This window comes from Centropristis striata, chromosome 15 (genome assembly GCF_030273125.1).
Source record: "Centropristis striata isolate RG_2023a ecotype Rhode Island chromosome 15, C.striata_1.0, whole genome shotgun sequence".
In the NCBI taxonomy this organism is placed as follows: domain Eukaryota; kingdom Metazoa; phylum Chordata; class Actinopteri; order Perciformes; family Serranidae; genus Centropristis; species Centropristis striata.
The window spans coordinates 34,054,617-34,081,703 of record NC_081531.1 but is presented as its reverse complement, the minus strand read 5'-3'; the positions used below and the strand labels follow the sequence as shown (position 1 = coordinate 34,081,703).

Below are 27,087 nucleotides of genomic sequence, written 5' to 3'. Positions count from 1 at the left end.
CTTCAAGTGGGTGTTATCTAATGTAATCTCATTCAGCATAATCCTCACCGCCTTCAGCAGCAGTGGACACCAGAGTTGACCTGTTCACCGTGAAAGGCGAAAATAGCACCATAAAAAGGAGTGGAGGCTACTTTCTTATGTGTGAAACAAGGACAAAGTCTCCTTTTTGGTTCAGTGGAAATAACAACAAGCAGCATGTCAACTTCTCATACACCTCACAGGTCAAAGGTCACACTGAAGTCTTGGTTGGACTTCAGTAAAACCAACATGGTCTCACAGGAATCCGTGAAATAGCCACGGATTCGCTTCACTCAAAATCCGTGGAATAGCCACGGATTCGCTCAAATTTCCGTGAAACTGACACGGATTTTGCTACAATGCAAGTTAATGACAGTCATATCCCGTGGCTATTCCAACATACAAAGTGATTATGTACATGAATATTTAGAAAATAAAACATATATTTCTCGCTAGAAATGTGATCAAAATCCATTTTTATGCAGAAACTAAGTCAAAATATTGATTTTTTTTCACTAAAAATGAGAGAACTGTCCGCCATGTTTTTTATTCTGACCGCCGGGACCTTGAAAGTCACGTGACTTGGAACAAACCAATAGGAAAAAATATCCATGGAATAGCCACGGGATATGACTGTCATTAACTTGCATTGTAGCGAAATCCGTGTCAGTTTCACGGAAATTTGAGTGATTCCGTGGCTATTCCACGGATTTTGAGTTAAGCGAATCCGTGGCTATTTCACGGATTCCTGTGAGACCAGGTTCAGTAAAACAGATAGTTGTTCAAACTGAGCTCAGATATGTGTGAATCCTGTTTTAGGGTTGTTTTTTTGCTTTAGTATAGTGTAGCCGCCAACTGCTTGACAAGATTACAGGTGAAGTGCACTCCTGCTCGCTGACCTTCAACCAGCTCCTGTCTCCTGTTCGCTCTTTGGCTTTAGGCTCTGTGCTTATCTCTCCTTTCTCCACTGTCTCCTCCTCAGAAAGAGAGAGCACAGTCCAGGAAAAGGGAGAGACACAGGATTACGTGGCATTAGAGGTATTTGTGGGTTTAAAATAGTTCAATCAAGAGTAACGCCAGTGGCTGATACGTACAGATACTATTCTCTCTGTTACACACGTTCTATGTTGTTATAAACCTGAATGAGCCTTTAATATTCTTCAGATCTGGACTTTTTAAAAATGATTTATTCTTATATGTTGGAGGATCATTTGTAGCTTTACATTTGGGTTAAAAAAATTCCACAAAATGTGTCCAACTACCAGTCTCACAAAGGGAAGATTATATCCTCCATGATCAGTGGTGGAATGTAAGTACATTTACAAGTATTTACATTTATTGTAAATTTAGGCAAACATTGTACTTTTTACTCCATTACATTAAGCTTTAGTTACTTTTCAGGTTGAGATTTAACATGAAAAACACATAAATAAATGAAACCACTAAGGTAAAGTAGTTATTAAGTAGCTAAAAGGACTAACTGCTAACATAAATGCATCAATACAAATAATATAATCTAATAAAATCAAATAATATATCTAGAATATATAAAACAATCTGAGTGGGTCTATTCCACATATTTTGTACTTTTACTTAAGAAAGGTATACGTATGATCAATTAAAAGTGATATTGCATTTTTATGAATTAAACCTTATATATTAAATAGTTACAATGAGCCCTATCTGGACAACAGTAAAATGCTGCTTACATAAATTAATAAAAAAAGTAATAATTCAACAATATATTTAGAATATCCGAGTGGAGCCATTCTGCATAACGCACACTTTTTTGTACTTTCACTTAAGAAAGTTTTGATTGCAGGACTTTTACTTGTACTGGAGTTAATTCACAGTGTAGTATTAGTACTTTTATGAAGTACAGCATCTGAATACTTCTCCACCACTGTCCATGATGTTAGGAAAGTGAAGATTAGTCTGTAGCGAAGCATTGGAACCTCTGCTGGTTGGTGAATAACATTACACACAGTGCAGTGACTATTAAATGTCACAGCTATCACATTATTAAACCAGACTACTGCAGAAAATAGGCAACTTCTTCTCCATTTTTAAAAGATATTTAATCATTCTGAACATTATACAAAAAATTACAATATAAAACTGAGATATTTAGTCTCCACACTCAGACCACAGTGTCCTTTGTTCAGCACATGTTGATTTATTTGTGTGTAATTCCTCTTTAATCAGGATAGATTGGTCCCAGATTTAAGGGCTACAAGGCATCTAGACCTAGACATGTTTGAGGTAGCATACTAAATCAACAAGCATAATTAAAAACAGAGGTCATCTTCAATAGTTTTAAATGTTAAAAAAAAAAAAAAAAAAAAAAAGAATCACATCCAGGCGGGCAACAAAAACATGAACTGCACAATCCAATACAATCCATTACGTCACCCTTCCTGTTGACCCAGTCTCAGGAATATAATAAGCTTAATAAATGCTGTATTTATTGCAGGGGTGTTGCAATGGATTGCTATAGGTGTGTGGTGTTCATGTCATTGTGTGCACCTGCTTACAGAATTCACAGTCTTGGTTTAGTCAGCCTCAATGAATTATCAGCAGCCGTAAAAATGCATCTGAGTCGAGACATGATCATAAAATCATAATCATGATCATAGAATCTGATAAGGAATGTCCACAGACTGAAAGCAAACTAACTTTCAGTATTGGTTGATTGTTCTCGCAGCACTTTGGTTGAGAGGGAAAATATGGCACGTGTGAATTTTAGGTGAAAAAGTCCACTCATGTTTCTTTGAGAGGTTTGGCTGAGCATTTAAGCTCAAGAGGACTGTGCAAATGTGGTAAAGTCTGATAGTCCTCTTGTCTATGGCAAGTCCAGCATGCCATTTTCATCCAGGGCTTTCTGTGTCCTGTCATAAACCTCTCCAATGGACTGAACCACTGTTTTCAGCAATGTGCTCAGCTCCTCCTGGCTCTGCACACACACCAGCCTGTAGAAGAAACCCCGCTCTGGCATTGCGATGAAGGCCAGCTCGGCGGCCCTGCGCACGAACCAAGTGTGGTGGTTTGCGAGGGTGCTCTGGTAGGCCTCACGACACAGCTCTGAGGGGCTTCTGAGCCGGCCGGCCACCGGTGTCTCACCCAGCTTCTCCAGGAAGAGCTTCAGCCAGAGCAGAGCACGATGCAGACGCAAGAGAGTCCGGCATCCAGAATCCGTCTGGTGCTGGAAGTCCACCACACCTCGCTTCAGCTCTACCAAGATCATGGAGCGCACAGAGTGGTAAGCAGCATTATACTGTGAGGCCTCCTCATCATTCTTGGTCCCAGCCTCTGTGCTCATACTGTTTATTGAGTTTATTTCTGGGCCCAATTCTGCTTCAGGGTTCCCATCTGCTAACAAGGCAAGTTGACGGATTATAGAGGTCTTGCTTTCTATCTCTTTAGATATCAGTCCCACCATTGGACCCAGAGCTTCCATAAACCTGGAAGGAGTAACACAGAACAGGATGAATCATCTTACAGAGTCCAGTTTATGCCATAAATCACGTCATTCTTTTTCTAGTGGCAGTAACTGAATTTATCTCTCCCGCTTTTATCTGATGATCTTACTTCACGAGCTCGTCCCAGCTGGCCAGATATGGCTGTAGCAGCACGTCTGAGGTTTCGGCCGATGCAGCCAGCAGGTGGGAGAGCAGCAGTGACACCTGGAAGGTCTGACCAGGGCATCCCTCCCTGACCTGTGGGCCCTCAGCCCCATCAGCCCCACTGCTGTTGTACAGCTGGTGAAGCTGACAGTGGGGGATGGGAGGTGTGCGAGAGTGGGGGCGATTAACAGGGGACAAAGAAAGAGAGAGAGCGGAAGTGATTCACCGCATTCAAATTAGCCATCTGCTTCACAAAGCCTTATGGAGGAAGTGTTGGAATTGCTTATAATGTGCGTGTACTCTTACCGTATTAACCTGATTATAACCTTTTAAACAAGAATCCCAGTGGTAATCCAAACCTCCCTCTGCAGCGAGACATTATAGAGAGAAACAAGGGAAAATCCCACAGTTAGTGTTTGTTAGCAGAGGCTTTGCCGCTGAAACTGACAGACTTAAAATTTTCTGATAATACTGCAACTGCGTTTCAAACAAGAGGACATTGTGAGCTGTATGGGTGCATTAAACACATATATGTAAAATAAGCATTTGTTTGCATTTCCATATACATTTGAATAAACTAAGGGTTAATGGGTCTCTGTACATTAAACCTGCAAAAATTTATATTTTTTTATATTTTAATTTTTGGCCTCTTGGGGGAAGAAAAAACAAGTTGTGGACCTAATATTGACATATCATCACCTTTTCATATTATACAGCAAACATGATTAGCCACCTGATTAATCTTAATATTTATTTTCTTTCAGCTCAGTTTTGGTCTCCACAAACTCCTGAGGGAAGAAAATACCTGAATCTAGCTGCATCATTTTTATTCACCAGCCAGGAGCAACCATAGAAATAGAATGAGAGTTGAAGACGGATTTCTATTCAAATCAAATTGGTCAGAGCGGCAGCCACATGTATGCAAACTGTGATCATCGTAATGGTCTAATTTCCATAAATTACATATAAACCGCATGCAGCAAATTGCAGGCACACTGAGGTGAGGTTTTTTACAATCCTACCAGCATTGGAGTAGTACTTAGCAGGTACTTGCCAACCCTGAAAATGTTGTTGCTTTCTCCTGGTTTTCTACCAATTTATGAGAAATGTTATCGTTGACGCAGCCTGTTTCTGGCACTGTGCAGTATAACTCTACCAAAGTTTCCACCCAGGCCAAAACACAGTTACTCCTTACGAACAGGAAAGTGTCAATATCCGGCGCCAATTACTTCGGAAGAGGAATGCATGAATGACATGTAGCCTTCCAAGTGAAATTAAAACCTCCGACTGGGAAAGATGGAAGGTTCAGGACTCTTTGTGCCTACATCACAGCAGTACATCATCAAAGAGGGTGTTCAGTAAGGTAAGAAAGTGACAGAGAATAGAATGAGGATGGACACCTCTCCCCTCTGCTCACTCCAATCCTGCAGATTGAATTTAACAGGTCCAGACAACACCTACGTTCTGTCAAGGGCTGTGCCGCAGGCTGCAAGGCACAGCATGTTCAACTACAAGTAACATTTGTAGTAGGAGCCAAAAAAGGGTGAAATTATTATTACAGATTACTGAATGCATACTGAGAAAATGTTGTTTTTTATTGAAATGTTGTATTTCCGGAGAATTAAAAGTCTTTAACGTAAAAAATACTGTTGCAGTGTGTACTTTTAATTCTTTAAAAGTCACCAGAATTCAGGAAATGCTGTCTCTCAAATTGGAATCCTCTGTATTTTTGAGGTCTGAAGAATGGTAAGGATGTACAAGCAGTGATGTAGCACTAAGCATATGGTGACTATATTTTCAAACCCCCATGACCATTAAATGTAACCAATGCACACAAAAGGAGGTGCACCAGAATGCACCACAGCCCCTGCAAGCGCCCATACCATTCGTTGTTTACCTATTAATCCACAGAGAAAGTACATTTTCCCATACCAGTGTCTTCCATGGATGTATAAAGAGAATTTTCCATTTTTGTTGTTTTCCGGAAGTGGGCCTGGTGTCTGGGAAAGTGCAGCTGCTGGCTACAGGTGAGCTAGCATTATGCTGTGTTGTCTTTAAAGTGTTGTTCTCTTTTGACTGACAGTTCTGCAGGTATATGTGATTAAACCTGCGACATTTTAATATTTTATGATATTTTTTGTCATGACAAGTAGTAATAAGGTGCATATATTTTCAAAAGTGTACCGCATACACAAAAAGCCACTAGATGGCGCCAGGGTGCATTACAAAAAAAAGCTTTAGTTTCCCTTCAGAGTTTACGATGTGCACCTGAATGCACCACAGCCACTAGATGGCGCCAGGGTGCATTACAAAAAAAGCTTGAGTTTCTCTTCAGAGTTTACGATGTGCACCTGAATGCACCACAACCACTAGATGGCGCCAGGGTGCATTACAAAAAAAAGCTTGAGTTTCCCTTCAGAGTTTACGATGTGCACCTGAATGCACCACAGCCACTAGATGGCGCCAGGGTGCATTACAAAAAAAAGCTTGAGTTTCTCCTCAGAGTTTACGATGTGCACCTGAATGCACCACAGCCCCTGTCGGCGCCTGGTTGAAATTACATATCAATTCATGGTAAAGGTAAATGTTCTCAAGCCAGTGTCTCCCATGGATGTATAAAGAGGATTTGTCTTCGGAGAAGCAGGAGGGTTTTCCATTTTTGTTGTTGTTTCTATGGAAGTTGTCTGGAAAGGTGCAGCTGCGGGCTACAGGTGAGCTAACATTAACACCTATTTGAAATGTTTGGTTTGGAAAGACGCAAGTCGGCGGCGATTTGTGATGAAATAGTGAAATACCGACACATTATAATTGTGTGCAGACACTCACCATGACGCTCGTTTTCTTAAACATTAACCAGCAGCATAAAGGATGGTGGATTTGGCAAGCTAACCAGCTAACTAGCTAGCCTAGCTTGTAAAGTGACTAAGTTGCCAATTCCTTTCATGTTGTCATGGTTACAGCAGCATAAAGGATGGTGGATTTGGCAAGCTAACCAGCTAACTAGCTAGCCTAGCTTGTAAAGTGACTAATTTGCCAATTCCTTTCAGGTTGTCATGGTTACAGCTATTTAACCCTCTGGAGTCTCCAAAAGCGCCAAAGCATGACTTCTTCATCACATCCAGACTAGAAAACAAAGCAGCGTGGAGCCCTACTGTAAATTTACCTCTAAAGTTCTGGCTGTAAACTCCATTAAGCCAGTTTCAGGTCAAATATATTTTGTATAAAATGATAGAACTGGATGTAACCCTCTTATATGTTATGTTTGCAACCTTTGTTCACATTTGCAACATTTAAAATTCTTTATTTAGCATGATGGTGTTTTGAAAGTAAAAAAAAGATTCATAATCACATTTTATGTTGGACTAAAGGACTAAAAAAGACCAAAAAATGGCCAAAAAAAGACACAAAATGACCAAAAAAGAAACAAACGAGGAGACAAAATGACCATAAAAGACACAAAATGACCAAAAAAAGATACAAAATAACTAAACAAGACACAACAAAAGACACAAAATGAAAAAGAAAAAATGAAAAGGATTCAAAAATGGACAAAATAGCCCAAGACTCCATAGAGTTAACTATGCTACCCAGCTGGCCATCCCCTGACTACGACTTGCACTTTATTTGTGACAACCATTCATTCATTATCCTTTTCCGCTTTTCCGCACTCGGGTCGCGGGGCTCCCAGTTGGCATTGGTTTTTAGGTTATTTTCACTGAAAACAGCTGCTACTATGGCTGAAAGTAGACCAAAACAATAAAGTTGTGGCTAAATCAGATAAAGAATCAGCTAAAAATGATCTGTAAAGCCATGGGGGAGATGCAGATACAGATGTCCCCTTTTATATTGTCTCAACATTGTAATTTAATACATTGTCATTAGAAACATATTGATAGAGCTCTAAAGTAGATGAGGGGATATATAGTTTTATATTGGCCCATTAACTGTCAATTGACAGATCTGTTTTGGAGTAAACATGAAAAACTGATTATGAGAACGTAACTTTTTTTTTTTTTTTTTACATTCCTAACCTGGTATCATTCTGCCCTTTTATATGAAGATTGAGATTGAGTGTCAAGTTGTTCTGTATATAAAAAATGTAAAATAAATAAATAAAAATCACTTAATCAATTTAGTAAACATATTAAGGTGTATAAGGATTTAGAACATTATTGTTTGGCTTTTGAAGTCCATTTCCATGCTCAATCTATGTCACATAAGTTGTTGCAATTTTTTTATTTAGAGAATAGATAAAATTGGTCGAAAACCTGTCCAAAGCCTGCTACAGCCTCTGAAAAAAATAAAAAATTATATTTTTTTTATTCCGCCGGCCGGTCAGTGACAGGTTTTAATCAATTCAAGTGAAGTTTAAATTATACTATGTAAGTAAACCACAAATGGATAGAAAGGACAAAGCAGCAAATAACATTCTTCACAGTATCATGATGTTGACTTTAATCCATCCTGAGCTAATTCCAGCCTGTGACAAAGCAAACCCTGTGATTTTAATCGACTGTCTCTAACGCTGACATCCTCAGCACACATCATGTGCTGGGATCACTTATGGACCCTGTCAAATTCCCTAACATGCCTGCAACCAGCCACAAGACCATAGTTATGAAAATAACTATTAAATGAAAGTGCCTTTACTTTGATCTTCCGTTTCAAATCACGGCCATTAAAGGAAAGAAAAATGCCAATTTTCAGGATCATACTTGTATTTTGGGTTTCTATTTCTTGTTCTGTTAACATGCTTTAATGTTACACGTTTTTTCTCTTGTTATCTGGCTGAATATACCTGATTGATGATAATTGACCAGTTGCACACAAAGCCAAAAAAAGTTAGACTCCTGTGCATAAAAAGTACCTGGATCTTCTATGCTAGAGACTTCCGCTGGCCGAGTCATCTACTTCCTGTTTTGATTTTCTTATTCTTTGCCCAAATTAATCAAATTCTGATTGTAAAATGAGTCAATTTGTGAGGGTTATGATGTTAAAAAAATTCTGCCAATATACAGGCATCTCTTTCTATATGACAAATCTGTTATTTTCCTGCATGCCTTGCTTCGTTCAGCTATTGTATTGTCCTGAATGAAGTCAGCATACTGAAGTCAAACTATTGCTCAGTTTTGTTTGGGACCCTCTGTCATTCCCTCAGAGGCCCCTGTAGATCTCCAAACCACACCTTAGAGCCAAAAGCTGCAGGAGCTGCCAGTGGAGTTCCCCGTTTACATGAGTCATTAGCAGAAACGCCCCCAAATATCAGCTTCCAAACTGACCCTGGATGACTCCACTGAAAGACTGAGTGTCCTGTCAAATAGCTTGGCCAGTTAGCAACTTAGCTACCCTTTCAAATTAAACACAGTCTGTTTAACAAAAATGTATTTTTAGAAGTAACCTACTATTGATACTCCCATAAAATGTCAATAAATATGTTTGCCACTGCAAACTAAGAGTTGTATCTAAATTTAATTTTCCTAAAAGAGTTACTATGACGATGCACAGCTGGCTGTTCATGCTTCCAACTCTCAGCTCAGTTTGCACTCTGCAACCTCACTCACGTCTCTCAAATCTTTGAATTTAATCCAAGCTAGAAAAAAGATCACATGGTTGATCACAGTTTGAACATTGTTACTCTGCTTACCAGATTTCCCCAAATAAATACATATTTGTAGAATGTTTTGTAGAGAAGAAACCATTCAAGTTATTTATTTTCTTCATATAAAGGATACTTAATATCACTATGCTATAATTTTAAGCCAGGCTAAGATACAGTTAAATATGTTTGCATATTATTCAAATAGTTCAGAGATTCCCGCAATAGGATACAAAGACTGGAGATGTTTTGTGTTATAAACCTGTAGGTGATAGATCTTTGTCTACAAAATGACATTAAAGTCTATATTTAGGAAATAGTTTATCTGATGTGAAAATATCTCAAATTATTTTTGAGCGTAAAGAAAGTAAAAAATGTGGCGTGATCACCATGCTTCCACCAGTCTGCAGCCATCACATGTGACACATTCCTGATTTGGAGCGTTTGCATTTCAAACAAGGAAGGGATTGTATAGATTATTAGTACAACACAAAAACCACACACACACACACAGACACTCACACACTCACACACACACACACACACACACACAGAAATACTCACGCAGCCACAGGGAGCCGAGGAACAGCAGCAGGACTAAGATAGCAGCAGCAGCCTTGCTCTTCACACCCATACTGAAGTCCAGTTTTTGGGTCTGCCAGTCCCTCTCTGTTCCTTGTCTTTGTCCCTATATTTTAATTCCTCTGTGTCTCACATGAGTCCTTGTCCCCTTGCACTGGCTGTCACCACAATTATCCCTGCCGGACCCCTGCGTCTGACCCCCCCACTCTCCTCTCAGATCTTTCATAGTCCTCCCCAAAACCTTAAATAAAAAGTTCCCTCAGCCATTATACCTCACCAAGCTCTGTCAATGGTTAACTCTATTTTACAGCAGCTGTTTTCCCTTGTCGCTCTGTCACAACTCAGCCTGTTGTTGCTCTTTCTTCTTAGTTTTCCTTTGCCTTTTCTTTGAGTCACGTCTTTCCTCTGTCCTGCCTTTGTTTCTGACTGATTTTGAAGCTGCCTGTCTCTTGTTGTGTTGCTCAATCTGAGGGTCCAGAGATCAGTCGAGTGTGGCTGATAATGCAGAGCCAACGCAGCTTGTCCGCCAGTAACCCCCTTCCTCCAGATTCATCTCCTATATGTGCGCTATATTCCTGGTCAGTTTCGAGTAAACACTTGCTCTCTCTCCTCTCCTCCCACCACCCTTCTCCCTCCTCCCTCCTCCCTCCTCCCTCTCCCTCGCTCTCTCTTTCTCTGTCTCTCTCCCTATAACTCATTCACACACCCCATTAGGAGCTCCACCACACATTGCAACAGAGCTGGCTGACACATTTCTGAAAACATGTTGCTTTCAATGAGAGTTAAACATACAGGAACACTGTCTTGATGTAAACAAAAGTATTTTGCCACACTCTATAATCCTCTGTATTGCAACCTAGAGTAAACCTCTGTATTGATTAATGAAAAAGCAGATTGTGTGGCTAGACAGAGAGCAATGTGATACAAAATCCAGATTTGTCAATGAATAACAAAGGTTATGCTTACTAAGATGGCAAAAAGAACAACGATGTCCACTCAGGCTAATCTTACACTAGATATGACAAGAAATCTGCATTTCTGCTAATCAATGTAGGAGCAAATAACAAATTCCTACTTTCCTTTACCTTGTCACCATCGCACAATCCCTTTACGAAATGTGATAGATAGATAGATAGATAGATAGATAGATAGATAGATAGATAGATAGATAGATAGATAGATAGATAGATAGATAGATAGATAGATAGATAGATAGATAGATAGATATACTTTATTTATCCCAAGCTGGGAAATTACAGTGTAGCAGCAGCATTACACACAGAGACAATGACAACACAATTAAATAAAAAGAACAACCTAGGCATACTTCAAGCAATAAAATATAAAAATACAATAAAATACAATAAAAAATAAAGTGTCTAAAGAAGGAGTATGTATTAAGGAGTAGAATAGATCACAGTCCATGATCACAGTCCATGATATATATTTTTAGGTTTGTAAATGCTGATTATGAGAGATTAAATTGAAGTCTAAAGTCTGAGACTATCAGTAAAACAGGAGGGTGGATGCAGCGTGTATAGGGTGTTCCCATGATTATCACCTCTGATAGTGCTAATCATGGGGAATCCACTGATTGGTCGCTATCAGTGGTTTTGCTGTCACTGCTGTTGGGGGGAGGTGAGCAGACATTGAACTCCACACTCAAGCCAGACCACATGTGTGCTTGTGAAGAGGGTCTCAACAATGGCATTTTGCAGCAGAGGAGCGGGAAAAAAAGTGAAAGCAGGGGCATTAATTACTTGGCTGGGAGGGGCCGGTCATGGGGCTCTTACTCTGTGCAACCAATGAATGGTCCCATCTGAAATAGGCAGCAACTGACAAGGGGAGACTGTGAATCCCTGTGAGAACATGTGACCCTTTCAGAATACTTGAGCTGTTTGGCTCCACGTGGCTGGTAATCTCAGATTAAATGCTTTAATGAAATAATGTTCAAAAAATACAGTCCTTCAAAAATGTTTGCTTGTCTGTGGTGAAAAGAACCAAACGGTCGGCTGTCTATTCTTGACATGATGCACAAGTGCTAAGCAGGCCTACTCGTAGGCTGAAGCACATGGCATGACTTCACACTGTGTGAGTATGTTTATGTGTGGGGGTTCAGCAGGAAGTGAAGAGATATTTTGTCACTGTCTGACAAAATCACACTGGAATTTCCATCAGCTTGTGCACTAAAGTTAGAGAAACACCTCTGGAATGTCAAACATTTAATCACACTATGATCCATTTTTTTTAAGATTCTAAGATTTTAAAAAATATCTATAAAAATGTTTTAAGATCCCTCCGTCCCCTTACTTAACTATACTGACATTCCAGTACTCATACTACCTCAATTTTCAGTTTGCCAGACAAAGATTTAGTATGTCTCAGTATGTCACATGCACAACAAGATCTCCAACCTTAACAAAAGAATAGGTCATTTGTCAATATCAACTATGATGACCCATATGAATCAGTACAAAAATTATTCTAAAATAGTGCCCACATCATTATACATACCAAGGTTATTATAGTTAACAAAAACTAACGACATAACGAAAACTAGAATTGAAAAAACATTTTTGTTAACTGAAATAAAAATAAAAACTAGAGTTTTTAAAAAACGATAACTAGCTAAAACTGTATTTTGTAGTTACAAAACTAATTGAAACTAATTAAAATTATAGTGAAAATGTCTTTAGTTTTCGTTTTTGTCAACTTTTTTCATTCATAATTCAGTGTATTTATTTGAACATGCAACACATGGTAAATATGTTTACTGAGACTGGGATGTCGACACTAGAACCAAAATTCAAAACACCCAGAACTGTAAGAGTTAATAATCTTATTGGGGCTGAGATGATAAACCAAAGGAAATAAAGGAAACATTTATTATGACCTCTTTGAATCACGCACCCAACAAATACCCCATTACAAAAAAAACCTAAAACTAACACTAAAAACTAAACTAAAACTAAGCATTTTCAAAAAATAAAAACTAAACTAAAACTAGAAAACTCACTCTAAAAACTAACTAAAACTAACTGAATTTGAAAACAAAAATTCACAACAAAATGAAAACTAAAACTAATGAAAAATCCAAAACTATTATAACCTTGAAACATACATGTTGGGTTCGCTGAATTTAGGCTACAAAACGACTGATCAAGGTTTAAGGCAAAAAACTTCCCTGTGAGGCGTTTAAACAGTAATCAAACATACATAAATGCCACAAGTGATGTAGTTACAAAGATGTGACTACCGGAAGTGACATAGTTCTGTAAAAACAGGATACACAGAAGTTCAGTAATGTTTAAATCATATCGTTTCATTTTGTTTTCACATGGGCCATGAACCCCGTTCTCCTGGGTGAAAGTACTTCTTTCTATTTCCTGTCCCTATCTTTTAAAAATAAAAGCGCCCATCCCACAACTATACTGGAAACATCTGTCCGAACAAATGCAACACAACATAGGCTGAACACCCAGAAAATGAACAAACATGAAAACAATAAACTATATAATACAATTACACCACAAAAGGCCGTGCTAAAGGTAATTTACACATACGCTGCTTCATCATCTGTTACTCGAAATGTGAAGATCATCTACTTAATGCAGTGGTTCTCAACCTTTTTGAGTCGCGACCCCCAATTTAACATGCATGTTGTCCGTGACCAAAATGTCCGTGAACAAAATGACCAAAAAAGACACAAATTGACCACAAAATTATCAAAAGAAGACACAAAATGATCAAATAAAAGACACAAAATGACCAAAAAAGACACAAATGATAAAAAAGACACAAATTGACAACAAAATGATCAAAAAAAGACACAAAATGACCAAAAAAGACACAAAATTATCAAAAAAAAGACACAAAATGACCAAAAAAAGACACAAAATTATCAAAAAAAGACAAAATGACCAAAAAAGACATTAAGTGACCAAAAACACATTAACACATGAACACTTCAACACAGTGGAGACAGAGCTGACTTCCAAAATGATTTGGCGACCCCTAGAAACCATCTCGCGACCCCAATTGGGGTCCCGACCCCAAGGTTGAGAATAGCTGACTTAATGAACATCATGCTATTTTGAAACTAGTGATTATGACCATATATTGTTTGGGAGAATGTTTACTGAGGTAATAAATCAAGTGAGAAGTATAGTAATTTTGCTTTTGACTTTCATAGAAACAGATTTCTTTTTGTAACAACTGGAGTCGCCCCCTGCTGGCCTTTAGATAGAATGCAGGTTTAAGGCACTTCTGCAATAGCTTCACTTATAAGACTGAGTTTGCTGCTTGGTATTGATTCTTGTGTTCGTGACCCCTAGTGGTTAATGAGGTACCACCTTAGCTGTCAAGTATTAAAATGTGTGTGTAAATCCCTTTACTGTTTACTTGTAAACCCCCAGTAAAGGGATTTACACACACATTTTAATACTTGTACACAGTGAGAGTGAATGATACATTTTAGTTTTACTAATAGGAGTTTACTGTTACTGTAACTCTATCCATGGATGCTCAGCAGGCACTGGAGATTTAAAAATGTTGTCATTGCATATTCAAATGCAGTTCTTGGTCCAGCTGCATTAATTCTACAATGGTTTCAACCCCCTGCTTCACTGGATGTGGCTTTATTTTTAGCGCTTGTTATTAAAACAGTTACACATGCCTGTATGACATTTTGCACGGGCCACTATGTCAGTTATTTTAAAGAACTGCTGAATGTAATCAGGTGGAGCAGAGAGAAACATTCTTGACTCTGGGCTTCACCCTAGAGTGGTTGGAAACTCCAACCCATAGGGAGCATGCAGGAAGCTTCCTTCCTCTCTTAAAATGTCCCAACAGTACTTAAATCTGGCCATGTTTGGCTGAATCTAACATGCATATGTAGACTGTAATTTTGTAATATACATAGTAATTGTATTTATGTTTATAATATTTATATATATATATATATATATATATATATATATATATATATATATATATATATATATATAGTAATCTACAATATACATGGATAGGTATTCACAATGTAATATAAATTGTTTATAGTATATGTATATATATAATTATTTATAATATTTGTATGTGACTATATTGATTATTCACATATGTATGTATATACTGACCCATTAAGGGGTAGGACTAGATACGTTTTTTTACTTCTTCCTACCCCCTTTCGAGCTTGCAGAAAGTGTCTGTTTTTTTCAATTTTTTTGCTTTTTTGTTTTGTATTTTATTTATTCATCTATTAATATTTAAACTTGTTTTTTTATTGCTTGCATGTTCGAAATAAAGACAATCAGTCAATTAATCAATCATATTGTTTAGCTGCAGCACTATTCTGTGGACAAGTTTGAGACAGGACAGATCTAGTCCTTCTGTCTCTGAGCTCTGAACTGAACTGAGTGTGAGACACTTAATCCGTCTTCTGGAGGCTCCAGTTACCTTAAAGAAGCTCATCTCTGTTTCCCTAACTGTATATTTAGAAGTGCATCACATACTGTGCAACTCATGTAGCACATTCCAAAAATCAGTCTGTTGCCCTTGTCACTGCAGAGTGACACTACTTATATTACTCACATGACTAATTATAATAGCAAATTTAAGTCCCTGGATTTGAAATGAGTAAAGCAACCAGTTTATCAAGCTTGTAGTTTTTGTAGTTACCTTTGTAGTACGGTCCACTTCTGTTAGAAAATCCGACTTATCTTGATGCAAGTCTCTGACTCCAGGGAGCTTTATGAGTTTTACGAGCATTGTCTGCCTCCAGCCCTCTCACCGTGCCGCACTTGGGTGTGCAGTCACTCTGTCACTGCTGCAGTTGTGCTGTTGAAGTGAAGACTCTGCTGTGTGTATTTATACCGTGGACTCATAGCAGGGGAAACGCAGGCCTAAACACCTTGCTGGCTGCACCCACTGGTGTGTACTTATCTCCTTGTGGGAATTTCTTTTCTTTGCGCCAATGCAGGACAAAATCGGCGAAGTAAGCATCACTGTGCCATCCGTGATTTTTCCCATCAAAAATAAAAATTAGTTTAGTTTAGATTAGATTAGATTAGATTTGACTTTATTAATCCCACAGCGGGGAAATTTCTTTGTTACAGCCGCAGAAAATCACACAATTTTAAGATAAGATAAAAAACAATCTAAGAAAAGACATTTAACAATATACAAAAAATACAAAATAATAATAATAATAATAATAATAATATACTATATACAACTTAGTGCAAATTAAGTGGAGAATGTGCAGAGTGCAGATTATATGCATAAAAAATCCTAGTAGTCCTACAATATGAGACAAATGTCAAACATGAACACTGGCAGAAACAGTATTCAGATTACTTAGGTAAAAGTACTAATACCACACTGTGAAATTACTCCACTACAAGTAAAAGTCCTGCATTCAGAAGTTTACTTAAGTAAAAGTACAAAAGTATCAGCATGAAAATTTATTAAAGTTTAAGTACTCATTATGCAGAATGGACCAACTCAGATTGTTATATATATGCCGTTATGAGGTTTTATTAAAATAAATGTCTAATCACCTTAAATTTAACATGTTTTTCAGGTTAAATCTCGACTTGAAAAGTAACTAAAGCTGGCAGATATTAAATGTAGTGGAGTAAAAAATACAACATTTACTGTAGTAAAATGTAGTGAAGTAGAAGTATAAGGGTCAATGGCGTGATCTAACGCAGTGTCAGTTGGTGTAACCATTAATTTTTTTTCATAAAAATGTGATTATTTACAGGAAAATAAATGTGAACTTAAATGAGAAAAAAATACAATCCATGTTTACATTGCAACATTATGGTATATAACAAATTTTACATAATTTGTCTAAAATTTTGAAAAAAATGCTTGTTTTAAGAATATGTTCTGCTCAATATTGATGAAATGTGTAAATGTAGAAATACTCAGAAATATGCTTTTTAAAATTAAGTAATAAAATGTATAATTCCACTTAAATACACTGTAGGTGGATATAGTTTATATAATATATAATATATAATGTATATATATATATTTATCATTAATTTGTGGTTATACCATTTGACATCTTGCCAACCCTTATTTGTCACTGACCCATAAAGTAACTTAAAATGGAAATACTCAAGTAAAGTACAAGCATCTAAAAATTTTACTAAGTTAAGTTCACCACTGAACCTGAACAGTTATTATTTGTAACATTTAATCAGAGTACTACAGTGATATCTCATATTGAAGATGAACCAATTGCCTAAATGTTGTCAAATAAGTACTTTGATGCATGTAACTGGCATCACCACAGATATTTGTTGTCTAATGATCATGATGATGATTATTGTGGGTGACCGCAGTGTGACTTGAAGTCCTGGTTTAGTGCCTCCCAGCTGCTGTGTAATCTGAGCCATGGGTAGCGACAGCCGGGGTGGGCGACAGTCAGGGCATTTTGTGGGGGGATTTGTAGCTCTTCCTCTCCTTCCTCTCTCTCTCTTTCTCTTTCCCAAACTTAATATTTAAATATAGTGCAGTGCTGTGCAGTGGAGTGGTCTGGGAACATGATGGCAGCGGACAGGTTTTGGATATTTCTCGGAGTTGTAGCTATTCTCGGGACTTTAACGATTCATGGTAAGTGCTGTGGCGCAGTGGCAAACTTTTGGCACATCCTCACCGAGTGTCCGGCTGCCTTATTATCTATCAAAAATAATCCTCTGCCAGTCATGTGCAAGCAGAAGATCAGAGCTGAGAGAAACAACCAGCTCTAGAACTGTTAATATGTCGATTGACATGTCAGAGAAAATTTGCCTAAAACTTCCTACACATACAAACACAGATTTTAACAACTTTGAAAGCAGAAAAAATATAGTTGTTCTTCTAATTGATTTTCAGGTTAAATCTCGACTTGAAAAGTAACTAAAGCTGGCAGCTATTAAATGTAGTGGAGTAAAAAATACAACATTTACTGTAGTAAAATGTAGTGAAGTAGAAGTATAAAGTAACTTAAAATGGAAATACTCAAGTAAAGTACAAGCATCTAAAAATTTTACTAAGTTAAGTTCACCACTGAACCTGAACAGTTATTATTTGTAACATTTAATCAGAGTACTACAGTGATATCTGTTGATTATATATGTTGATTGACATGTCAGAGAAAATTTGCCTAAAACTTCCTACACATACAAACACAGATTTTAACAACTTTGAAAGCAGAAAAAATATAGTTGTTCTTCTAATTGATAGATAGTTGCAGGAATACGTACAGTATATCTACAATATATAGTAATTTACTACTGTAAAGTGAGAATATGTCAGCTTTCTGTGGTCTTCTTTGCACTTTTTACAGACTTGCATAAAATTTGGCATACAAGGCAAATTATATAGAAAGCACGTTGGGGTTTTGTCTCTGTTTTTGCACTTTTTATGCATAACCGTTGTATTACTTTGAGTACAGTCAATTCAGTTCGTTAGATGAGCACAATGTACCTTTGCATCAAGTTTATCAGAATGTCTGTGCTTTGTTATGATAGAAGTAGTGCTGAAGCTGTTCTGCTTGGCACAGATGGGGTTCTGTAACAGCAGAGCAGGAACAGCTGCTGTGGAAGCAGAAGTGAAAGTTCAGTATTCAGTATTCCCTTTATTGTCATTGATCAAGTAACAAGTACCATTACAACGAAATTGGCCATCATCCTATCCAAACGTATACAACACACACAAACAATCAATATGACGAAGGTAACAGGACAGGACGACAGGGTGAGAAGAGAGAGAAATACAGCACACGTGAGGAGAGGAAAGGAGGAAAAAAGCGCGAAAAAAACCTCAGCACATCAGCATAATAATACATTTTCACAACAACATGAACAGGCTTTTGACATGCCACATGGGAAGGGGGGAACCGGCATAGCCAGGCGGTCATCCGGACCTGCAGCGGGTACCGCGCATTCAACGGACCCGCCTGTCTCGCTGTGGGTACGAAGCCTCGATGTGATGGAAGTTTAAAAACCTATGATTCTGCAAATCTGTTTGACCACTCGGGATGTGAAAGGTGTGACGAGGCGCTCTCAACAGCTGTGGGCAAATCCTCCTGGAGTCTATCTCCTTTGCAGAGGTCACTGGAGTGATTTGGTAAATCCTCAGTGACAAGGTGCCAGCATGGACAAGGATTCTTGACATTATTGGTCTGACATGGTTACCACTAGCTTGACCGTCAAATGGGTAGACTGCTGTTGGATTAGCGTCCCGACACCGCTCACACTTCCTGAGAAAGCATGCTGTACACTACTGGTCAAAAGTTTTAGAACACCAACTTTTCCAGAATTTAATTGAAAATGATGCAGTTTAATGTCTCAGTGTTCTCTGAAATGAATGCACATTTGCAACATTTAAAATTCTTTATTGAGCATGATAGTGTTTTGAAAGTAAAAAAAAAGATTCAAAATCACATTTTATGTTGGACTAAAGGACTAAAAAAAGACACAAAATGACCAAAAAAAGACACCAAAAGACACAAAATGACTAAAAAAAGACACAAAATGACTAAAAAAAGACACAAAATGACCAAAAAAGACACAAAATGACTTACAAAGACATGAAAATAATTCAAAAATGGACAAGACTCCATAGAGTTAAGTTGTTAACCCATTTCTTGTTCCCTGAAAAAGGCCTACTTGTATAATTCTGAAATGTACATTATTTTTCAGTTTTGGTTAACCTTACCTTTTTTTATTTACCTCTGGCAGTTCACCACTTACCTTTGTACCCTTTCAAGCTGTTCATTTGACGTGAACTGCTTGAATTTCAATAAAAAACTGGAAAAATTGGGGTGTTCTAAAACTTTTGACCAGTAGTGTATATAATGTATAATATTTACTTTTTTGTGACTCTTGCAGATAAGGCAGTAGTCAGTCATCAACAAATTTCTCTCTGCATTTTGAAGATTCGCATGAGAAAAGCTTGATAACTCACATGACTGATCAGCTGTTCCCGCTCTGACATGAAAGAACAATTATAAGTTGCTCAATTTAATCTAATTCCTGAAGACTTCTCTCCATTTTCTGCTGTGGGTGGCCAAAGTTGTCTGATCAGCAACTCCTTTTTTGTTGTTGTTATTTTCTCTCTACTTCTTCTACTGTTTACTGATTGATTAGCATACAGCAAAACATTACAATGCCATCTTTGGACCAAAGTATGTTTATGCAGCTTTGTGAATTCGCTCTAAATTTCACTTCAAAATTCGCTTTGACTGTAGGTGCCTTCTTTACAGCTAGTTGGACACAGCCTCCCTTTCACTTATCATAGCTATGTCAGCTTGCTTTAAAAAAATAAGTTGGGTAGATTTGGAGGTGTTTCAAAAAGTTGTTTAAATATATAAGTCTATTTGTTGTCTTTGTTATGATTGGAGGACAATACAAAAATACAATCACTTTAAACCTCTGATATATACACAATATTTTCTCATCTGGCAACTCCTGTCCATTCTGGCCTACTGTAGAAACATGGCCGTCTAACTTTGCAGGCTCTGTGTTAGAGGACCTGCTCCATATGTAGATATTAAGAGAAAGATTCTAACTGAAATGAAAACGATTCTTAGTTTCAGATGATGAAAACATAACTCTGAATATTATATTCTCTTTCTCCCTGAATCATGTATTCTGCTCATTTAAGACAAACAAAATCTAGGTTTGATATTAGTTAAGATAATACTTTATTTATTCCACAGTTGGGAAATTCAGTCATCACAGCAGCTGTGTACACGTAGTTTAAAAACAGATATATAATATAGAAAGTATACAGAAGATATTTATATAAGGTTTGCTGTGCAGCAAATATGTAAAAGGAGAAAGTATGCTATTTAGTATGATGATAAGTAGCATATAATAATATAAAATATTACAATAAAAAAAGATAAATAAAAAATCCTTGCTGGCTAGTATCAGAAGCCTGTGATGGAAGACTTTGGCCAATGACAGGTTATTTCATAGAAAGGTCAATCTATTGGCTCTTCTTCAAATGCAGATCAATGTGCATGTCAGGAAAAAGTTGCTTTTCCAGGATTAGCAACAACTGCTCACACTGCAAAACAACCCAAAAAAGGAAGAGAGTCTAAAAGAGAGTCTGACAATACACACAATAAATCCTGTGGCAACATGGGCAAAGCGTGTCAGAGTCAAAGACTCATAACTGCAGCTAATTCAAGTTCAACTAGGAGAAGAAGAAGCAGTACTACATTTATAAAGAGTGATTTTCATTACTTTACCAAAAGTCTTCAAATAGGAAAATGACCAAAACCTGCAGAAGCTTTTAACTTTATAGAAAAGTGGCCTTAAAGGAACACTCCACCGTTTTTTCATATTAAAACATGTTATTCGGTCAAGTAAGACGAGTTGATACAGACCTCTTGCGTCTCAATGCGTGCACTCAATCGCCCTGGCGCGCGGCGCCACTTGGCTAGCACTTAGCTTAGCCCAGTTCATTCATTAGGATCCAAACAGATGGACAGTTAGAAGCGACCAAACTCCTCCACGTTTTCCCTATTTAAATACAGCTACACGAGTAGTTAAACGACCAAGTATGGCGACACAAAATAAAACGTGGCGCTTTTCGAAGCGGATAATAAGGAGAACTATAATGTATGGCGGAATAGCACTTGGGAGCACTTCGATTGGGCGCAGTAATATCATCACTCCTGACGGAAGTGAGAGGGAGTGGAAGTAGGGAAAATAGGGAAAACGTGGAGGAGTTTGGTCTTTGGTATTTATATAAGGTGTGCTGTGCAGCAAATATGTAAAAGTAGAAATTGCGCTATTTAGTATGATAATGATAAGTATAATAATAATATACTGGGCTGTAACTCCTAATAGGGATGCTTACAGGAAGTTGTACCATGCTAGATCAAATGTAAATCCCTTTGCTTCTCATGTTTAAAATGCTTGCATGAATAGCAGTGTGCATTGGATAATGGCACACGGTCAACTCGGGTGAGCTTGTCTTGCCTTTTACCTCAGTCAAACAGTGCTGTCGTAATGTTTGTCATGCCATGTTGTTTTGACCTGTTATGCTGCCTGCTTTCTGGTCACCTTAAATGGTCAGGGTAGCCGGATCAAATCGTTTTTCCCCCTTATAGCTAGTGCTGCAGAAAATGACCAGGTCAAAGCATAGATGTCACATTAACCGTACTTTTATGGACATGATCATTTTACTGATGCATGTGAGTTGGTGAACTGAACTGCATTCAGAAATGTGTTAATATGTGTGATGACAAAGTAGTGAATGACGCACCTTAACCAGTGGTGGAATGTAACTAAGTACATTTAATCAAGTACTGTAGAATAATTTTGAGGTTCTTGTACTTTACTTGAGTATTTCCACTACATTTTGAATCAAATATTGCACTTTTTACTCCACTACATTTAGCTGCCATCTTTAGTTACTTTTCAGGTCAAGATTTAACATAAAAAAGTGATTTAAAAAAAAAAATTAAACCTCATAACAGTATATTAAGAAGTTAAAATGAGTTAAAATGCTGCTTACATAAATGCATCAATAAAATAATAATCAATAAAATAATACAATAATATATTTAGAATACATAAAACAATCTGAGTGGATCCATTCTGCATAACGAGTACTTTTACTTTTGATACTTTAAGAACATTTTGATGCTGATACTGATACTGGTACTTTTAGTAAGTTTTGAATGCAGGACTTTTACTTGTAGAGGAGTCATTTCACAGTGTGGTATTAGTACTTTTACTGAAGTAAGGGATCTGAATATTTTTTTCCATCACTGACCTTACCGCTACATTTTCACATTTTACATTTTTTTCTTATTGTTACATCTCTTTTGTAATATTTAACAATATTTAATAACTAACATCTGGAAAACCCTTGGGAAGTGAGACATGTCAGCACTGTCATTACACTGCTGCTACACAGTTGTCCCATGAGAGAGTTACTGCTCAAAACTATGTCACATATCTTTGCCTGATTGGACCCGGCAGACCTGGGAATGAATTAGTCACAGGACACGACATCTTTATTGCTTTGTAGTCTGTGTTGCTGTCACAATTTTTGCCTAATGATGGTATTGATGATTATTGTAGATGACCTGAGTGTGGCTTAAAGTCCCAGTTTAGAGTTCCCCAGCTGCTGTGTAATCTGAGCTATGGATAGTGACAGCTGGGGAGGGAAGAGGCAATGTGTCGGAAATAACCTTTGCCTTAGTCTGTCCTAGGCTCTCCTCAAGTTTAAACTGAAATATAGTGGAGCTGAGGAGTACAGAGTGCAGCTATTGGTTCGGTTTTGTCTGTCACTATACTCGTCAAACACATACACTACCGGTCAAAAGTTTTAGAACACACCAACTTTTCCAGAATTTCATTGAAAATGATGCAGTTTAATGTCTCAGTGTACTCTGAAATTAATGCACATTTGCAACATTTAAAATTCTTTATTAAGCATGATAGTGTTTTGAAAGTAAAAAAAAGATTCAAAATCACATTTTATGTTGGACTAAAGGACTAAAAAAAGACACAAAATGACTTACAAAGACATGGAAAAAATGGACAAGACTCCATATAGTTAAGTTGTTAACCCATTTCTTGTTCCCTGAAAAAGGCCTACTTGTATAATTCTGAAATGTACATTATTTTTCAGTTTTGGTTAACCTTACCTTTTTTTATTTACCTCTGGCAGTTCACCACTTACCTCTGTACCCTTTCAAGCTGTTCATTTGACGTGAACTGAAAAAAACTAAAGAACTGGAAAAATTGGGGTGTTCTAAAACTTTTGACCAGTAGTGTACTCATCTCTACGTGCACCCACACAGGAAAACATTCAGTTCATTTAATCTCTCGAAAAGCATTTGGGATTCCACAACATCTGTTTAAAAATGTATGTAAATATAGACGCATTAAAATCACAATACTAACTTCAGAAAGATTAACTTAAAGCAACAAGAAAGAACATTTTGTGTTGAATCTGGTGGTCTAGGACAAAGGCGGTAGTGTTTCACCAGCCTCTCTGTCGTGAGATCTTGATCTGGCTACTATGTGCATTTGTTTTTTAGGTCAGTGAAAGAAAGATGCAACAGAGAATCAGAACCCTAATGGAGCAGCACGTCCTCTCATGTCCTCGCCAGACCTGATAACTGATCAGCTCTGAAATCTGTGCACTGTTTGTGCTTATTATAAGTTGTTACACATGGTATTCTATCTTTAATCAAGTTAATCATGTTCATTCCAGCGTGCTCTCCTCTTCCACCGGCTCTCCTCAGGGTTGTTGCTTGTCATCGCTCCTTTTTATTTTGTACACAAATGAGTGCCGCAGCAGCTTCAGTAATAGACACATTTTAAAGTTTGCTGATGACACAGTTATTGTTAGTCTTCTTCAGGGTGACGAGCAGGAACATGGGCCTGTCGTTGATGACTTAGTAGCCTGGTGTGATGTGTCCTCTCTTGAGCCAAATGTGTCAAAAACCAAAGAAATGATAATTGATTTTAGAAAGTCATCCTCTCCTCCACCTCCAACAGTTGTTAAAGGTGCTGTGGTTGAGATGGTGGACAGCTATAAATATCTAGGTGTGGTCCTTGATAACAAGCTGTGCTTCGAACCACATGTTGAGGTTACCTCCAAAAAAGTCCAGCAGAGACTGTTCTTTTTAAGGAAAATGAGGACCTTCCATGTCTCCTCTGAGATGATGACTCTCTTTTACAGAAGTTTTATTGAATCTGTATTAACCTTTTGTATTGTTGCATGGTTTGGAAACCTGAACCTGTCCAACAACAATCGCCTTGGTAGGCTGGTCAATACTGCTGGAAGGATTTCAAGAAGTCGGCAGGAAGGCGTTATGTCCATGTATAACAGACAGGTCCTGAGGAAGGCTAGCGCCATTATGGATTGTCCTGATCACCCTCTTCAGAATGAATTTGAGCTCTTGCCCTCAGGCCGTCGTCTCAGGGCCCCTAGGTGGAGGACTAGAAGACTCCAGGTCTCATTTATACCAACTGCCATTTATTTAACTAATAGAAATTAGCCCTCAAATTGCTCATCTTCACAAGTCTGTTCCTTGCACATCTGCACATTGCACTTTTTACCTATACTAGGTAGTACTGTGAACTGTGTTTTATTAGATATTTATTGGGTCTTATTATGTTATCGTTGTGTACCTCGTCTTGTATCGTTGTGTACCTTGTCTTGTGTGTCCTGCTGCAAAACAAATCTCCCTTCAAGGGACTAATAAAGTGATAAAGTTAATCACATGATACAATACATGTGCTTCTAAGAAAAAAAAGTTCTTATAATGCATCTGCACTGTTTTTTTCTGCTCCTTGTTCATTGCATTTTTCTGTAAATTTGTCAAAAGAAACAATTCAATAAGCTTTTGTCAAGATTGGCAGATTATAGAAGAAGATATTAGAGCCTGACCGATATGGGATTTTTGAGATTTTTGATGTAGATACTGATTCTGATACTGATTTTGAGCTGGAATAAAAAAAATAAAAAAAAACAACCTTTTTTTATATGTTTTTTTCACCACTCTGCAAATGTACCCAGAGAGCTACTTTCTCAGACGTAAAACTTAAATAATAAAATATTAAATAATTTTTAACATTACCAGCCAGTTCTGTAAATGATTACTGAGAAAATAAAGAATGAATAGGAATAAAATAAATAGCTTAATCAACCAAAAGTACAAAAATGAATAGCTAACACCATTTCTAAATCACGCCCAGCAACATGTTATGCATTATATATTGTGTAAAAAGAGTTTTCATAACAGCACATAACAGACAGCATATGCACGGATACCAATATGCCTTTGATAGGTTAATATCGGCTGATAATATCAGTTAACCCATTAAGGCCTAAAGCGCCTGGAAAAAAATGCCTGGAAAACCTATGGGCGATTTTCAAATGACCCCCTAAAACCTGAAGTTTTTCTGGAAATTCAACACCTACTAAATAATAGATTTTTCAGCCTCTGTAGCAGATAAAAATGAAATTCAAAAAGTATTTGAGAGCTTATACCTGTGGCTTTCATGATAAGTTGAGTTTATTTGTCCAAACCTTCAATAAAGTTTTTTAAAAAATCAACAAACTCAGCAAATGTTACATTTGACTGAATAAAAAATCCTATGCATAATACTAATACATGCCCATTAGCAAGATGCAAACATGATATGACCACTGGAAGAACAAGACATAGTTCTCATTAGCCTACTGTAATAAAAAAAATATATATATCATAATAATAATAAATAATAATAATACATTTTATATATGGCACTTTTCAGGGTACTCAACGACGCATAAAGTAATATAAGACATAAACAGTCATGATTTCTTATATCATCATCATAATCAATTAGCCTATTATTACTATTATTATTAATATTAATATATTATTAATAATATTATTATTATCTCCAGATGGCCACAAATATGTCTGTTCTTCGGTGAAAATATGTCGTCTTAAACATATTCCTCATCCATAAATGCCGGTCGATTGGTTCCGAGGGTTCAAAGCAATTAAATCATCGGCGCTGTTTTCATCAGATCTCTTCCGTCACTTCCTGCTGAGCTCCTCCGCTATAGTCGTCTTCCGACATGATTTAAAGTTCTGGAAAAGTCCGATGTTGCATTGCGACACTCCCGCATGTATTCTGGTCATGATTCTGATGCATTTCATTGGCCAAGAGACCGAAAATAGGTGGAAAAAAATACAAATACTACGAAATGACATATCCGCTGTCCCGGCCTTAATGGTAGAGTGACGCAACAGCGCTCCCGGTTTTAATGGTAGAAATGCGGTGATGCTTTCCCGGCATCAATGGGTTAAACGATATATCTGTCAGGCTCTAACAAATATCATTATCACCACTACAACCGCCTGGAAAAACAATAATTTACTTCTTTTTGATGCACTCCACATTGATTTCACATAACTTCACTTAGGGTGCACTCAGAGCAGCTTGTGTGTTGCACTTAAGCCTTATAATGTGAAAACCCTGGAGGTTTCTTCACCTCCTGTCATGAAATATTAATCGGACATATTTCAAACATACATGCTCATTAACTCACGTCATTGCTCATCTGTTTTTTTTCCCCCACATGCAGTTGAGTGTAATGAGGAGTCCAAGCTGATCAAGGACTTGTTCTCGGGCTACAACAAGAATATTCGTCCGGTGGTTCATCCTGAAGACAAGCTGGATATTCAGATCAAGCTGACCCTCACGAACCTGATCTCCCTGGTGAGACTGCTACACCTCC

At 37.5% G+C, this 27,087-nt stretch overlaps 2 protein-coding genes across 2 annotated transcripts in view; one reads left to right on the top strand and one right to left on the bottom strand.

Annotated features, from left to right (window-relative positions):
* Window positions 1–2,071: 2,071 nt before the first annotated feature.
* gltpd2b (glycolipid transfer protein domain containing 2b) lies at window positions 2,072–10,391 on the bottom strand. Its single transcript, XM_059351391.1, has 4 exons — window positions 9,802–10,391; window positions 3,948–4,006; window positions 3,607–3,785; window positions 2,072–3,479 (listed from the first exon to the last, which is right to left on the bottom strand). Exons 1-4 carry the CDS (start codon window positions 9,869–9,871, stop codon window positions 2,861–2,863), a joined length of 927 nt encoding a protein of 308 aa, XP_059207374.1. The 5' UTR covers window positions 9,872–10,391; the 3' UTR covers window positions 2,072–2,860.
* The window catches only part of chrne (cholinergic receptor, nicotinic, epsilon), a 31,163-nt gene continuing 9,992 nt past the window's right edge, over window positions 5,917–27,087 (top strand). Inside the window, exons 1-2 of the mRNA XM_059351394.1 lie at window positions 5,917–6,352; window positions 26,935–27,068. Of these exons, the coding sequence (XP_059207377.1) occupies window positions 6,226–6,352; window positions 26,935–27,068 (261 nt within the window). The 5' untranslated portion in view covers window positions 5,917–6,225. The remainder of the gene's footprint in view (window positions 6,353–26,934; window positions 27,069–27,087) is intronic.